Raw genomic sequence first — 17,221 nt, forward strand, 5'->3', positions numbered from 1 at the left:
CCCCCCCCCAGCCCCTTCCCCAGCCAAAGCAATCGAGAGCTTCCATCTTAGCGAGCACATCCTCTCCAGACACAGGGCTGCTTGTTGTTCGGCAGTTATTTGCAGGGCTGCCTTCCCCTCCCAGGAGCAGGCTGGATAAAAGAAGCATTTCACTGTGCAGGCAGGCGAGCGGGTGGGAGCCTGCCCCAGGTGAGGTGAAGGCATAGGCAGGGAGAGGGACCAAGGCAGGGAGAGGGACCAGGGACAGCAAAGCTAAGGGGGAAGGAAAGGAAAGCTGCTGCTTAGCACTGGGAAAGGTGAGGGTGTGGGGAGTGGTTCAGGAACAACACAACTCCTAAGAAAAGGAGGGCTTGGGATGAAAATTAAACTGGATAATTTGGGGAGAGGGTATGTCAGCTCCTGGTGCTGGCTGATGGGCCCTGGGAGTGTGTTTGGCACCCAGGCTGCTCCGAGGCTGCTCCTCCCGATCTAAGAGCTGGTTTAAGGTGGGGAACCAGCAGCATTCTCTGCACTCTGTCTCATCCATCTGGGCTCCTGCCCAGACCATCAGCTAGACATTTCTTTAATTTTCAGAAAAATCCCCTAGCTTTCAGGCTGCAGCTTGTCTGCAGGGAGGTGGCTCAGCACCAATGTCCCTGGAGTGGAGAGCTCTGAGCACTTGCTTGGAGGACAAGTAATTTTTAATCACACTGCAGAGATCAGGAGATGGACTGCAGAGATTTCATCCCGGGCTTTGTGCCCATTTGCCATCTCTTACAGACCGCTCCCGAGCAGGGCATTTTGGAAAGTGCCAGCTCCTCTTAGAGGCTTTTCAAGAGCACCTCAGAGCTCACCATATCGACGGACAGACTGCTGTCTAGGTTTGTGGGGCTGGTTTGAAATCTCTGCTTCACCACAAACTCCTTCCCTGTCAGCTTTCCAAAGACATGCGGATGCCAGGAGTGCCGGCAGGTGCCTGATGGCATTTCCTGGTGAAGTGCAGCAAAGAAGCTGTGTCAGACCCACAGAAATCACTCATCTAGGTCCCTAAGCACGTTAGCAATCACGTGATGCTCACAGCCTGTCCCCACGTCTCCCTCAGTGCATCACCCGCTCCCTTGCTGCACTCACAGAGGGTTGCTTGTCAGGGCAAGGACCTGCTCTTACACACCTCTGTCTCCAACAGGGCCTCTCAAAACAAGTGCATTGGAATACTAAACTTCCCGTTGGCTCAGACAACCCTACCCCTGCTCTGCATCACGCTGGCTATGTTCTCTGACAAACCAACTTGGTTTATGGTGCACATCTGGTGGAGTCCCCTCCAGTGCAATAAAGCTCCCCTTTTATGGAAAGATTTGCCTAGTGAAAGAATGAAAGAGAAGGGGACGCAACGTGACTAAACGTGCTCAGCCTCCTTGGGTAAAGGGTTACGTGTGTTTATTTTATGGGAAGTGGAGTAAAGGACTATTGGGCAAGCACACACAAAAAGCGTTTCATAATCTCAACCAGCCTAAAATTGCTTTTTTATGGCCGGTTCCTTTCCTGCATACTTGGGACATCTGTGGAGCAATTGTTCCTCATGGGTGGGATTTCTGTGTCCTCAGAACTACTGTAATAAGGTCGGTTTCAAGCTTTTAGTTGAGGCCTGGCATTACCAGGCTCAACAAGAAGAGGGAATATCCCCAGGAATGCTGAGCACAGGAGCTGCACAGTGGCCTGGGTTTCCCAGTAAGCTCTGCGGGCTCCGAGGGTGGCTGGGATGCAGACTGGGTGGATGGTTGGCTCTTGGTCCCACCAGTTGCAGAGGAGGGACTGCCGAGACTTCTGAGTTACGTCATGCGGGTATTCCTCAGGAGAAGGGTAAATATGGAAGCACATGGCCTTACATCTAATGCAAGAGGATTTCCTCTTGGAAGAGGAGGGGGTGGGCTCTCCGGAAGATGCAGACAGAGCTAATTAATTTGAGCTGTTCCCTGGCCTGGGAAATGGAGGACTTACAGGTGCTCTTTCATCTCTATCAGTCAGGCTGGTCCCTGACCTGAGAGGGAAATTGGGCTCTATTCTCCATTTTATATCGCATGAACTGGGCACTGGGACAAGAGACAAGGAGGTGAAACAACAGTCCTTTCCCATGTCTAATTCCTGTGATTAAGAGACTAATTGGAGTGGCTAAAGCACTCCGGGAACAGGGATCTGGAATGTGATGGCTCAACAGTTCTAAGCAAGTAGGTAGGAGGGAAAAACACCCCTGTGGTTGGAAGAGTCTTTGCTCTGTCTGGAGGGGACGGAAAGAAGATCAGAGGCTGCCGGCTTCAGCCATCCCCATGCAACAGCAGAGGCGGCAGCAGCACAAGGGCTCAGCGGATCAGGGGATGGGGCAGTTCAGGACCCATGGCAGCCTGCCCGCCTGCCTACAATTTAGCTGCATACTCCACCTAGCAAACCCTGCATGTTTGTGTGTTCCACAAACAGACTTTCTGGCATTTTTCTGCGTCTGTGACTCCACTTGTGACCCTGTGAACCTCCCTTTAAGTCAGCCGAAACAGTCTGTTTTCATTCTACAATCTCCAAGGCACATTAATATTTAAAAGCCGTTGATAAGATGAAAGAAAAGCAATCCTTCTGGATGAATTAACGAAAGGGACATTTGCTTCTCTCCGATGCTCTGGGAACTGGCATTCAGCTAACATTGAACACATCTTCTGAATGGGGTTTAGACAACTTGCAAATTTAAAAGAAAACAAAACAAGTTATTTGGAAAAAAAAAAAAAAAGTCTTTCTGACCTCTAGTATTCCTGCTCTTCCTGATGGACTGGCTGGAAATAGCAATACTATCTGGAAAGTCATCTACTTTGGGACTACTGATTCCACTCTGACCCATGGCTTAAGTTGACTGAAGGATGGGAAAAGTCCTGCAGAAGTATTCCTTGAGAATCTGATTCTTTCAGTTCACTGCATTTGTGACTCCTGCGCTGAATTCCCACAAAGGCTGGAGTGTAGTTGAGTTTGGCTCGGTGATTAGAGTCGCTTGTGAAAATAGATTTTATGCTGCATATATGACAAATGGGAACTTGAAGACACATGCGGAGTGGGTTACTTGAAATAAATCATTCCATCAAACACCAAGAGCAGCACTGTGATTATGGGTGAATAACCAAGACAGCAGGAACATCAAAGATGAATCAGTACTGCTCACATGCTAATTGAGGGAGAACCAGCAAAGTAATTCAGAAATTAATTTAGAATAATTAACGCATCTGAGAACTTCTGCAGTCCACAAGGGCATGTTTTGTGAGTAGTGGAAAACACAGCACATACCCAACTGTTTAGCATTAAGCGCTACAAGAGCAGAGCAAAATAAACCTTATCAGCATCCAGCTGCCTAAATGGTTGCTGTGACCATCCTGACCCAATTCCCAGGAGACACATCCCATAGAAAGCCAGAAGGGGTCAGATGAAGGCCAGAGAACAGCCAGGAACTCAGGAGCCTGGAGACTTCTCCCACTGCAGTCCCAGGGTGGGCTGAAGCATGGGGCAGGGCAGCAGAAGCCTGGGCTCTGGTGTCTGTCTCTCAGTGCTCCCAAGACACCGGTGCCAGGAATCAGGCACTTCTTGAACCAGTATTAACGTTCACTTCAGATGAGGAAAGGTACTGAGCTTGAGCTTGGGGTACTTTAGAAGCTTCTACAGGTTAGTGAGATGTAAATCAGGTGGTACCAGCTTGCTAACCTGCATCACACAAAGAAACGTGGTGAAAAGGAGAACATGTCTCTTTATGTACCTCAGACCTCTACACAACTGAGTACATGGGCTCCTCCTCTGAGGGTTCATGTGCACTCAAGTAGCCACCTGTGGTGCCTCATGATGATACATCCCTGTGTCTGTGGGCCCATGTCTCCCTGCTATGTTCACACAAAGCTTCATCCAGCGTACACCAGTCAACAAGGTGATTCCTGTGGCTGTCACAGGCTTTGCATCAGGCCCTGTGGTACAGACAACATGTTTCAACCACTGCCTGCTCATCAGGAGCAACATCCCTACCTTTTCTCTCCTGATTTTTCTTCTAGTCATATCTTCAGGATGAGAAAGCATCTATCAAGACCGATGCAAGAAAGGCAATAGATGGAGAGGGAGAGCAAATGGCAACGTGATGACCTGACAGTTACAGGATGTTGAGTCGAACATGGGAGTTGGCAGCGTGCTTGAGCAGGGCAGGGATGTACATTTGTTTTTCAGGAGGGACAAAACCAAAATGCTAGCAGCTGCCACCAAACAAAAGCTGCTTCGCACTCCAATTAGCATGATGCAGTACAGTGTGATGTCTACTGCAACAGAAAAAGGAAAAATCAACTTACTGGGTTCCCATCGATGCCCGGAGGTCCTCGTTCCCCAAAATCACCAGGAAAACCCTGAGGAGAGGAGGCAAAGACAAGTATTAGTTATGGATGCACCCTGGTGTAAAGACAGTCAGCTTAACACCTGCTCCCCCCGCACTCAGTGCAGCACTTTGGTAGGCAGCAGGTTCATGAGGAAGCGTGGGCCAACCAGCCTGCTTGTCCTCATCCAAACCATTGCTCCACCAGCACATCTGCTCAGCAAGAAGCTCTACGAGGCCAAAAGCTCTGATTCACTGCTCCCTCCTGGGGCCAGTGAAGGGTAACTAGAAGTACCGTTTACAAGGCTCAGTCAGGAGCTGCACATTAACTAACGGGAGCCTTGAGAGGAAGAATCAGTGAGGAGACAGGAAGGCTTTTTCCTTGGCCATGCTATGAAAAGCACCCAACGCTGAGGCTGCTGGACCTGCTTTGTTCACACTTTGTCTTGCAGGCTCTGTCCAGCCCTCAATCAGCTGTGCCTTTTCCTAGCAGCAGTTGTCAGCCCCGGGCACGCTTCATTTGGCGGGCAAGGCTTTTGCAGCACCATGCAGAAAGACAACACGACTGTGCATAGCAGAAAGAAGGGGTGGAAATCAGTGTTTCTGTCCTCCTTTTGGTTCACCCAAGCACTCCAGTGTGTCCAACAAGGACTATGCAGCCCTGAAGATTATGTTGTGCGGTTTACACGTGAAATGATAATCCCATATTTGGAAAACCAAACTCTGTATTTAAAGCTACAATGCTTTTGTGCTGGGTTTGTGTGGTGGGCTCAAACCATGACAGATTGTTATCCTCTTTCAGGAAGAAATATCCTACTGAAAGGATACTCTCTTAAAAGTCAGTATTTTCTTAAAAGTCAATCCCAAATCCCTTACATTCTGGAAGAATTCATAAACCTCTGTGCAATGACTATCCTCAAAAATGGATTGTCAATCTGAATTATTTCATCCTGTCTACTAAGGCAATCATTTTAACAGTACCCCCTTCTCACAGGATAGCTGAATAGCATAATGCCTGTTGGAGCCCATGCAGATGCTTAATGGAGCTGATCAAAGATGCCTGGTGAATTCACTCCAACGCACTCACGACCTTTCAGCTTGCCAGAGGAACAAACGGTTCCAAGCTCATTACAGTCCACACCCCAGAGCTGTGAAAGACCATGTTTACTACATGAAAAAGTCACCACAAAAACCTTCTTCATCTCATTATATCTGATACAAATTTGGAAGACTTCAAGCAATTATAGAAAAGGCAGTGGAGATACTGAGCCAGAGCCAGAACACGTTGGTGTGACATGTTCTCTCTCGCACTCTTAGACCCTGTGCTCCCCTAAGACCCCCCCAACTCCCTATTACAAACAAATCATACAGCAGCTTGCTCTTCCCTGTCCTGCTGTGCTCTGTCTCTCTCAGAAAGAGCTCAGCAGAGGGGTAATACAGCCTCTGTGGTTGCTAAACCCTCTTAGTCACTGACATTTTCAAGGAGGATGCAGTTGAGCTGAAGATGGATTGGGCTCAATTTTCCCCTGAACTTGAACTTCATTCAGGAAAGGACTGGCAGGGAGCAGGCTGCTATCAGGGACCAGCTCAAACATCAGCAGCTTCAGGGCTACTTCAGCTGCAGTGCTTTGGTGAGGCTGTGACACTGAGGTAAGAGTGCTGTGACTCCACTTCTTTATCTTGCATGTCCCTTAAGATAGAAGGAGATAAAATATGACATGGCACCCACCTCTTTTGACTCTGAGCCAGAAGGGAAATCATTGTCTGCTAGAGGAGCTCCCCATGGACAGAGCATACACGGAGCCTAACCTCAGGCTCTGCCTCCTAGACTTGGTTAATTCAGACAGGGCTAAAATCCTGCTTTATTTTCCACACTATTCTGACTGTGGTACCTGCATGGAAAACTAAGGAATATATTTACATATAAAAGGCTTCCTAGGCAGAGCATTTCCCTTTGTGCTTCAGTTCAGAGTAGGAACTTGTGAAGCAAAGCTCCAATCAGTCACCCCTGCTCCCTCTTCTGTTTATGGTGGAGCATTCCTGGAGAGTAAGCAGTATTGCTTAGATGAGGCTACACTAGAAGATGTGCTCCAGAGACACACCAAGCTGCAACTGCTAGTGGGTACGTCACCTCTGACTCAAACTAGGAGTTCACAGTAAAACTGCCTTACACCCTTCTCTGGCTCCACCAGGCCATGAGATACAAAGGACAGCACAACCACGTCCTCGGCTAGCCAAGAGCTTAAGAGACAGGGATGAAGCAGACAGGGAGAGGATGGACCTTGCTGAGCCAGAAGGATGCTCTCTCTTCCTGCCTGCTCCCCTGTACACTGCTCTGGTTACCTCGGAAAAACAAACCCGAGAGAAGCAAAATACAACAGCCAACAGCAACACGCTATTTAGGAACCCATCAGCAACATGGAAAATTGAAACAGGCACAGTGAACTGAAAACTTTACTGGGAAGCTCTGCAGTCAAAGATATCATCCAAGACCTTCCTTCACCTTTGATGGTTCACAATTCCCAGTCAGGTAAAAAAGATAACTGGTCAAATCTAAGGTGAGAGATGGGAGACCTGGTTAAGACAAGCAAAATTTGTCACTAACTTCAGAGCCAGCATTTCACCTCTTTGGTACTAATTCCCTACAGCATTCCTGAATGGACACAAGCTGTCACTTGCCTGCTTGGATTCAGTACTTCTGTTTTATGGGCATCAGTGCTAATGGGAAAGTTGTCTGCCTTTTTCCAGCTGGGCACTACATCCCTCAAGCCTGTGCACATGCCAAGACACTGTGGTAAGCAACCACTGGAAACAGCCTTCTGCCATCTAGAGACAAAGACGTCAAATGTAACAAGAAAGTGGGGGGGCTCAACTTTCTTTAATGAGAAAAAGGGGAAAAATAACTCTCCTACATGCTGAATCAATAAGATCAGAAGAGAGTTGTGTAGGGAAAACTCATTGCTCAGGCAGGGAAAAAAAAAAAAAAAGGACTGCCTTGGAATATTTTGCTGTTTACAGTCATACGACTTGCCAAGGAAAATATGAGTGTGCATAGACTGATACTGTACTTACGCTCCTGCAGATCTCAGTCACAGCCTTCAGCACTCTCCCAGCTGCATCTTTCCTTTCTCAGAGGGCAGAGCTGGGCACAGAGTGACCCATGGATGTCACTGAGCAGCCTGGCCCTGGGGCTGCTGAGGCGTCTTCTGTCAAGCTAAGGTCTTGCCAATGTGGGAAGGTTTTACTACTTTGAATAGTACAATTAAATCAATATTGCTACAGCAGCATAATATCATCTGGAGGAATGCTTGCTCCAGACTAAAAGCATTTTCTAAATTTGATTTAAATCTCTTCCAACATGATATAAACAACATACTCCTCTGCCAGAATAAAAGTACCCAGATAAAGAACTATTTAAATTCATATGTTTCCCACTAATCTCTCTTTATGCCTCAGTTTCTAGTACTAACCTCTCTGCTTAAAGATAAAGACATAGGAGATCTGAGGCACTTGGTAACAGTTAATAAAAACCTAGCTTTTACACAGGCTTTCCAACAGTAGATTCTGATTTAAAAAACCAGATTGTCCCTGTGTTTTGAAGGCGGAGTGCTGAGCACCTGAAGTCACTTGGCCAATGCGACTCCGTAAACAAGAGATCTGACAGCAATACCTGTTCACAGCACACTGTGACTCTCCCTGCAGATCTAGGGTTTCTGTCCATCCTCAAGATGGGATGGAAAAGGGACAAAGTCGGAGGAAACTGAGAAGAAAACCCAGAGCAGTGTGGGCTGGCATCACTGCTCCAGCAGGCAGGCCCAAGACAACACTCGGCAGCACAGCCGTGTCCTTGCCAACACCTGATTGTCCTTAACACGCCATCTGCTCCGCTGGCAGAGCACCCTCCCAGCCTGGGCTCACAGATCTCCGTGGTGGTGGGTGGTCCCCTGGTACTTCTTGGCCTGAGCTGTAAAACAAACCCCGAGGAGGAGACAAATGGAAAGAGCAGCTTCAATTCAACTAACCCCAGGCATCCTAGCCCAATATCTGAGCTTGGCAACACAAGTATTAAGAGTCTTTTGCACACTGAATGAGACCAAGGCTGACGGCTGTGGCATGAAGGAGGATATTTCAGTATCCATACAGTCTTCAAAGACCCAAACCAGGTTGTGAAAGTCATCCCAACACAGTCCTGTGCACAGCAGGAAACAATCAATCTTATAAGCCCCTAATGAAAAAGAAAGCACTTTCTTTCCATGGGGTAAGCAGTAGCAGTTTAAACCACAATAACAATTCCAGTGACCACAGTGTCCTAATTTATTGGGACATCTCACATGTCTGTAAAAGCTATTTTTTCAGTGCCTCTCCCCTCCCGCCTGAGCCTAAAAGGACAGAGATGCTCCCCAGGAACAAAACTAGAACTATTCAACTGAAACAAGCAGCCTAGGATTTACAAGTGGACTTTGTTATCCCATTTGTTTCATTCCTCTAAACACCACTACCTCTCCTCTCCCGTGCACTGCTCCAGCAGCTTGAGGAGTCCAAGCGGAGGGAGAACACAAGGGGCAGGAAGCTCATTTTATGGTGCTGGCCGACAGGCAGGTCGCAACTGGCAGTCCATTACAGGAGACTTGTGAAAGAGATTAAAGAGCCCAGCACATTCAGAGTCTTCTGACCTCCCTAACGGGAGTGCAGAGGGTTTTTTTGGTACAGAAAATCCATCATTTTTCAGGGTGCAGCTGTTTTTCTAGAAGGACGGGTCCCTGGAAATTATGCTCAAGAATTGGGATGGCAAAGAAAAACGCCCTGGTGAAAAATATTGAGCCACGCATCCTGCCCGCTCTGTGGGAGAGAGGGGACATGCAGAGAAGGACCAGGACTGGGAAGGGATCGCGAACAGCAGTGCTCAGGAGGAAAATGCTCAACTAACAAGTTCTGTTTGCTGGCCAAAAGCTAGCAGGGTGCTCCTCCACAGTGGCTGAAGTCAGGTATGACAAAACTTTTGGCACTGTCTCACAGCTGGGAAATACAGAGAGGAGGTTGGGAAAAAAGTCCAACTGAATGGTTTTCACATTGTCTGAAGAAGTTCAATGAAAGAAGCAAGATGAAGCTTGACAAGGAGTTGGAGAAAAAGCATACAAGCAGATACTTTGCATTAAGCAAGATCCGGGTGCTTCTGTGCAATCCTGTCCCCACCCCAAGCAGAGCTTTACGGTGGTTGCACCGCACTCGGTAAAGCAGAGGAACCACTATTAGAGAGGGAACTGACACAGAGAGAGACAAGCTGATTTATCCCAGGGAACACTAAGAAGTTCGAAGCTGAATCAGTAACTAAATCTCTGAGATCCTACAACAGTGCCTGAATTCCTTTCCATCCACACTCCCTGCAAAGGGCATCCTTTCATATGCCAGGAGACTCCTGCTGAGAACAACCAGACCTAGACAGACACTGGAACCAGCTCCTCCTGCATCAGGGGATTACATCCCCCTCCACCTCCCTTTCTTCCTCTGCTTAAAACAGAGTGGCCTGCCCTTTCTTGCTGTTGTCAGCCAAAGGGCTGCTCCTGGTCTGAGCAGTTGCCACCACTTCTCTCTTGTTCTGGGAACCAGCTGTCCTCGAGGAAGCAGAGATGGGTGAGATACACCATGTCCTTTGCTTCCCCAAGGCCTTTTCAGGTGTGCGCATGTGGGTGGGTGTGTTGTATGTATACAACATCTGATTCAGTTTAAAACACTTTCCCTGATGGAGTAAGGGAGGCAGTCTGGCAGCTGCTGCTCCGAGGAATCCTGGCAGGTCTTCAGGCCAACAGAATCCTTCTCCAAAAATAGGATTTTATTTTCCTGTTGGCTGAAGGTGAAGCTGCTCAAACCAACCAGCCCTCCTGTCTTGTCTGCGAAAGACTCTATTTGCCAGTTGGCTCTGGCCAGGTGAATCACTGCCCAGGAGTCTCCCCAGGGATGGAGCTTGCAAGTCAAACAATTTCAACGCACAAAAAAAAAAAAAGGTGGTGGTGGTGAAGCAGGGTTGAGGGTGAGAGAAGGCATTCACGGGAAAAAAAAAAAGGAGAATAAAATAAACAAGTGTAGCTTATGTTGGCAGCTTGAGCTGTGAGAGCATTCTTGGTGGAGAGCACAGACGTGAGCCCCTCCGCAGGTGGGCGCGAAGGCAAACGGGCTGGCTCAGACCCAGCGCTGGTTCCTAGAGCGGCGAGCATCACCCTCGAGGGAGCCTGGCAAACCCTCTGCTCCCTGCGTGCCTGCTCACTAGCTTTAATGCAGGCAGCTCTGCAGGAGCCTTTGCCTTCTGCTCCGTCTAGACCTGGGACGGTGACAGCTTTCATCCCTGCAAAGAAGGGAGATGCCATCCTCAGCTGGGTACAGGACTGATGGTCCTGCTGCACTTCTGCTCCTTTGTCACCTGGAAGGGAGGTTTGCTCTCTCTCCCTCAGACACTTCACAGCTCTGAGTCAAATCCTCTTTGGATAAAGATTTCATGGCATTTAAACACAACTATCCCCCCAACTGTGGGAGCACAGCCCTCCAGGGCAGCCCGTTCCACCCAAACATGAGCAAAAGCCCCCTGAAGCCCCTTCAACCAAACATCCTTAAAGTTCACTGACAGCCCCTCCACCCTCTTGCCCATCTGCTTGGTTCCTTTCACGCTTGCGTATGAGCTCTTCCCCATCTGTGGGGCTCTAACAGAGCGCAGATTACACAGACCCAGTTACCTAATGCTGAAGAGCACCAGATCTGCCACTGCTCCTAATTATTTACAGCCAAGATTTCCAAATCAAGTAGCATCCTTCTTAAGAAAGTCAAGTAGCTTTGGTGATTGAATTGTTTTTAGACTCAAAAGTGATAGTTGCATTATTTTTCCTTATAATTTCTAATGAAAATATTTTTTGGGCTTTGATCTGATTTATGAATGAACATTTCCCTGAAGGAAGGAAGATGCTCTTGTGCTTAGGAGACCCTGGTTCAACGCTTCACAAGCTTTTTGGATGACGATGGACAAGTCACTTAGGGACATTCTTGGAAACAAGCTATCTTTGCGTTTGTTTCTTTCAGTAGAAGTTATGGGCCTTGGCACCCTTTAAACCCTTTTCCCTGTGTTTTCAGTACTTTGTTTTGTCCATTGTTAAAAAAATTAAATACATGTTAATATTGTCAGCCTTGCCAGGTTATCTGAATGAGGTAATCATGAACATAGGAACACGTGCTGATATCAGAGCTGTAAGTAACCATGCAAACACCTCACCACGGAGATTTGGGAAACTCCAGACATGTGGAACTCAACTCGGGCCAAAAAGAGATGGTCACATTTGCTCTGGGCTCACGCCTGCATTTCAAAGTGGGGAACCAGGCCCAGAGGGGAGGAGAGACCAGCTGCCACATTTCAGTGTCCAACTTAAGCATTAAAAAGTCACTGATTGCTCAAACCAAATCTATTTTAAAAATTTAGGTTAATAAAGAAAAATTATAGCAGAGAATTTACTTAGATGGCTAACAGGAAAAAGCCAAATCATGGGCTAAAACACTCTCAGTAACAGAAGAGGTTTTTTGATTACTAATTTTCAGAACCTCTGCTTGACTTTTCATACAAATAAAATTATTAAAAACATATATTTTTTTTTTTTAGTCAATCAGTTCCTGAAGAAGGCACCAAACAGTTTGGTGCTATGCTGGGGTTTGGGCAGAAGACAGAACAAGCTACCCAAGTCCTGTCCATCAACTCTCACAGGCCATTCATGCTTCTTCCTGAAGCTCATCTTCTGGATTTATCTGTACAAATAGGTCCTCAGCCTGCACATTTTACCTCTAACTTTAGCTGGCCACATCTGAAAGTACATCTCTGTATGCACAGGGCCTAAAGCTAAACCTGAACTGGGACACCAGCTAGGAAGGAATGCTTTATGGCTTGGAGGATGAGTTCACCAAGTGCTCAGGTGAATCAGACCTGAGCAGTGGAGGTATGTGGAAAAGTAAATATTTATTTGCTGAGGATATATACAGAAAACATAATTTAGGATCAGTTAACAAATCATTCCCATTTCTTTCCAATCTTAGGAAATGGCTTGTGGACCAACACACTCAACTACCACCTAGCTAAGTGGGAAACCACAGTTTATCCCTACTCCTTTAGACGTTTTTCAATTTCAATTAGATTATTTCTTTAAAACCTTTCTCAGTGTTTAAAGAGAAGTATAGCTCCATTCGTCCTCCTTTTTTCTTGGTAGGTAACAAGGTCTCAGTGACACAAGAGACACAGCTGGACCCTTAGCAGCTCATGTGAGCCACGATACTCAGTGCTGTAGGTGAGAGCTCTTAGGGTGTATGCCTATGTCATGTTTCTTCTGAGAAAAGCCATATGGGCTGCCTCTTTGCACCCCCAGGGAGCCCACTCAAGCAAACTGGCAATTATTCATTAAAGAAGAGGTACTTCGAAATGCCGTTACCAGTTTCCCAAATCTCAACTTGTGTGGTGCAGGAGACTCTCGCTTGCTTCACTCCAAATGCAAGGAAGGACCTCAGCTGCATCCAAAGCAGAGCAAAGATTGGAGCAAGAAGAGAGGAGCTGTTTATCATCTCAGTCCCTACAGAGAGGAGCAAAATTTATTTTCTCAGCAATTTGCGGTTATGCCAGCCTTTCCAGACACATGGCAAAACATGTTCCCCCATTGTTTGCACGGACAACAGCTGAGACTGTGTAACTTGGCAAAGCCCGACGCACTTACGTTCACCACTAAGTTATCTTAGCCATATATCAAAAGGTTGGGGGAAGCTGTAAAACGAAACCTTTCTAACCCAAAGGCAGCCCTGCTTTTTGCTATCTGGTGTCTCCCACAAGGCAATGCCTTTTCATACGATGCAACAGCCTACCCATATTGGTGGGGAGTGCAGGGGTATCACATGCACTTCTAACAGCGTATCAGATGAAGTAAAAAGAATATATTTAGACTTGGTGTTCACTGGAGGCAGGAGTTAAGACATTAACTTTATAAGTCAACATGGAAGAAGACAGCAGACATGAAAAACAGCCTGGCAAGAAGGCGCCGCCGCGTTACAAGCTGAGAGCTGGCAAGGGGGACCCCGCCTGTGGTCAGCTCATGGAAAACGGATGCCAGATTCGGCAGCTTGCCACTGCATTGATGCTCACAACAAATACTGAGACTATGTTAGAGTGGCTGCCAGATCACTGCTGGCTCTTACAACCTCCACGCTGTGGCTGACAGGCAGAGGGAAGGGAGAATTCTGAACTCACCTATGAACTGATCCCTAATACTAAAAATCCACGTGCCACTTTATAGCACCTTTCCTTGACATCTGAGCAGTAATCCTTGGTGTTTGCATGCTCAGTTTCAGCCACTGCGCTCGAAGCAGAGCTGAGGGTGTTATCCCTGTTCTGCACACAGCCAAGAACAGCCAAACAACTTATCTGAAGTTGCATGCCATGGGGAGAAACCACGTCCCACATCCTCTTCTTCCTCCTGTGCAGTCACCAAGCAATGCAGGTTCTCCCCACCTTGCCTTGTCAGGCTCCAGCCATCCTTACAGGTCGAGGTATCAGCCTTCCTGGCCACACGTCCTGAGCACAAACCCTCCCTTTGTGCCTGCTGCTGACATGGTCTGCTCCACCTGTCAAGCTATCTGCTCCGAGCAGCACTTCAGCAACACACAGGTGCTTGCCAAAGGCTGTGCAAAGCCTGATGGCAGGGCTGGTGCTGTCAGGAGGTGTTTGCCTTCCTTGCCTGAGGTTAGCAGGCCGGCTGGGACTCCCATCACGGCACCCACCAGCTGGTGGGACACAGCTGCGTGTCACTCACAAACACAAGCTATAGCAGGACAAAAGAAAGAACAGTAATGATGAGCACAGCTAGACAGGTAGGGAAGCCAAAATGCCTCTTTGTGGTATTAATGACTTGCTTATGCTCCAGCCCTGGGGATGGTCTGATCCTGTGCTGTTTCCTAATCCAAACTGATGGACCCTCTGGGTCAGGGCTTTTCTTTCATGAGGTGGTTGCATGGTACCTGCCATGGTAAGGCTCCAAGTGTTCAGCTGAGCTCCAGGCATGGGACCAGCAGCACCGGCAGGTTCTCAGAAAAATATAAGGAAACCTCAGCTGTGTTTGGCTAAACTGTGAATAGACCTCAGACAAACCCAAGAATTACTAAGTATGTCTTGGAACTAAACTTTGCTCCTTCCTTTCTATTTCTTTTAAAATAATACTGCTAATAAAACATATTGTAAGCAAAAATCAGGCATAAGATAGGACAGCTGGTGCAGCAGAGATACTCTACATGAAAAGAGATACAAGCACACATCAGTAACAAAGATGGACAAAAAAATTGCTCAAAGCTCTTTGGATGTATTTCCTGAAATTTCCCCTTTAAGTCTCTTTCTTTAACAGGGCTTGAGAACTTCTGAAAATATTACACTCTTTGAAATTCAATACAATCTGCAGTGCAGACACTTCTGATTGTAGCTCCCACAGCATAAGAAAATCGTATCGCTTTCAGCTTTGTGCTTCTTGAATGATGACTAGCTGTATCTCCTCTTCCTGTGGGTTTCCTCCTTCAGTGACAGTACATCTCCTTTCTAAAGATGAACTCGGACTGATATGTTGCCCGTGCATGCCAAGATAGAGCATAACAACAGCTTCTCTCATTCCTTCCCCCAGCGCAGTGCGGAGCACAGCCCTGCTGCCCTCACAGCAACGGGGCCTTTTTTTATCTTTTTTTTTTTTTTTTTTTTTTTTTATAAAAATCTACAAAAACACCATAAAAAGCCATTCTTTTCAGCCACTGCATTGGCAAGACTGAGTTTAAGCAACTGGCCGCTTCAGCTCCAGGCCTCCAGCCTACCTCTAAACCAGGCAGCAGATCCGGAGACGTAGACTCATGTTATTTCAGTCTCCCTAGTGCACTGTACTTTAATCGTAATTCTCCCCCTAGCCCACCCCCAACCTTCTCCTTGCTCCAGAGCTCGCCAGGGCCCAGACGTTAGAAACGCGCTCGCCTCCTACATTGCTGATGCGCTGCAGGGAGAGCAGAGCCGGAGGGGGAGTCAGCTGTTTCCACGACAGATTCACCATGTCCCTCACAGCTCTGCAAAACTTAACTTCCCTGGAAGGGTTTCAAGATCTGACTCATGTCCAGTTCTTCTATTTTAATCATTCCCTCTTACATCATTCTCTGAGGCCCACGGTGTCACATGCAAACTCCCCCAGCCCCCAGCTCCTCCTCCGCCGAGCACTTATCTGCTGCCTTCTCTCACCTCAAACAAAACTAGGTAGAGAAATATATTTGATACCAACTCCCTCCCTACTCTCCAAAGCATTTACCAGCTTTGGATGGCAGCTAATAAGGGCTTCCAAGACCTCTCCATTGCAATGACAACACTGAAATAGAACAGGAACAGTAGCCGCGCCAGCAAACCGAGCAGTGCAGGGATGCGAGAGACCAGAAAAATCACAGCAGGCTCACTAACACTACAAACCAGCTGGGAGACAGCACAGGCCAGGAGATAAGTGTTGGGAAGGGAACCAGGTCAGCTGGTTCCTACTTTCCATTCTCCCAGTGACTTCCTGAATAACTCTGGATGTCACTTAATCTTTTTGTTCACGCTCGGAAGTACAAATCCTCAGCATTGGTCCATTCAAGATTTCTTATTAAACCTGATATCACGAAACAGGGATGGAGTCAAGACCTTCTGAAAGAGCCGAGTAGCACAAAGGTGCTCATGTGCAGCCATTTAATCCCTGCTCTAGATCCCAGCCTAAATGCCTCCGTGGTTGAGAGATTCCCCACTGATCTCAGGGGAGCCCCTTGTTTGTAACATTGACCGACAGACAAACACTCTTGCCTGGAAGATTACAAATGCTAGCCAAACAACAGCTGGAATGCTTTGAGCCTCCAGCATGCTCTGTGCAGAAACAAGGCAGAGAGCAAAAACCCTGTACCTAACGACAGTTGCTGTGTTTGTTTTACTCTGGTCAATGAGTCATCGTTACATCGACTGACTCTCTGCAATTATTCATCACAGAGGTTTCTGCTGCAACTAGTGGCTTACAAAACTGTAAGATCTGGTACAGATTTCCACTACTCCCCCCCCAAAATCTGCTCAGCCTCCCCCCATCCCAGGGAGAGAACAGCCAGCCAGGATAAGTGTGGCACTTCTGGGATGCTTGCGTGGCGTGGGACTCCTGGGAAGCACACATTCGCATGCAAGGGTGACAAGGGGAAAGCACTGGATTTTTCCATGTGTGGGTGAATGGATATTTTACAAGAAGCCTGTGGGTGCAATGATGTCAGGAGACTGAGAGAAGGTCAGCCTAACATGAAGGACAAGGTGCAAGGGCAAGGAGACATACCAGAGCACAAACGTGCCGGATCCCTCTGCTGACTCCCGGAGCAAAAAACTTTACACATTTCACTAAAGGAAGCACGCAGAATTGTTTGGAAGAAGGCTGATGTGGGAAAGGCTTTCCTTTCTGTCCTTTCCTTGTTTCCTCTGTTCATTTCAGTACTTCTCCCACCTGCTTTTAATTTGCTTTTTGATACAGTCAGCACAAACCCCCTTCTATGCAGCTCTTACAGTATCCACCTTGTGTTCAGCCCTACCTGCAAACACCTCTTCCTCCTGGCCAAGCTCTCAAATCTACCCGCTCTCCTTCCTCCTCAAACAGGTCTTCATCTGATCTGTTACTGCTTTAACCACCGTCGAGGACAAAAAGGTTTTTATACAAAAGTGTGCTTGCATTATACAAACCAGGATGGTACAAGAGTTGGAGAGAATCACAGCAAAAAGAGGCAAATGTGATGGGACTGGTGGGCGCAGAGAGCAGCAGATGTAACAGTGCAAGCACAGAC

General features: G+C 47.4%; 1 protein-coding gene across 3 annotated transcripts in view; it reads right to left on the reverse strand.

Moving 5' to 3' along the window:
• Positions 1 to 17,221, reverse strand: part of LOC113486516 (collagen alpha-1(XXVII) chain-like) — a 162,012-nt gene that overhangs the window by 90,511 nt on the left and 54,280 nt on the right. For all 3 annotated transcript variants that reach the window (XM_026860526.1, XM_026860525.1, XM_026860524.1), the window contains one exon: positions 4,335 to 4,388. In XM_026860526.1, coding sequence (XP_026716327.1) covers positions 4,335 to 4,388 — 54 coding nt within the window. The remainder of the gene's footprint in view (positions 1 to 4,334; positions 4,389 to 17,221) is intronic.

Source organism: Athene cunicularia (genome assembly GCF_003259725.1).
Source record: "Athene cunicularia isolate RWA chromosome 17 unlocalized genomic scaffold, athCun1 chr17_part1, whole genome shotgun sequence".
Taxonomy (NCBI): Eukaryota; Metazoa; Chordata; class Aves; order Strigiformes; family Strigidae; genus Athene; species Athene cunicularia.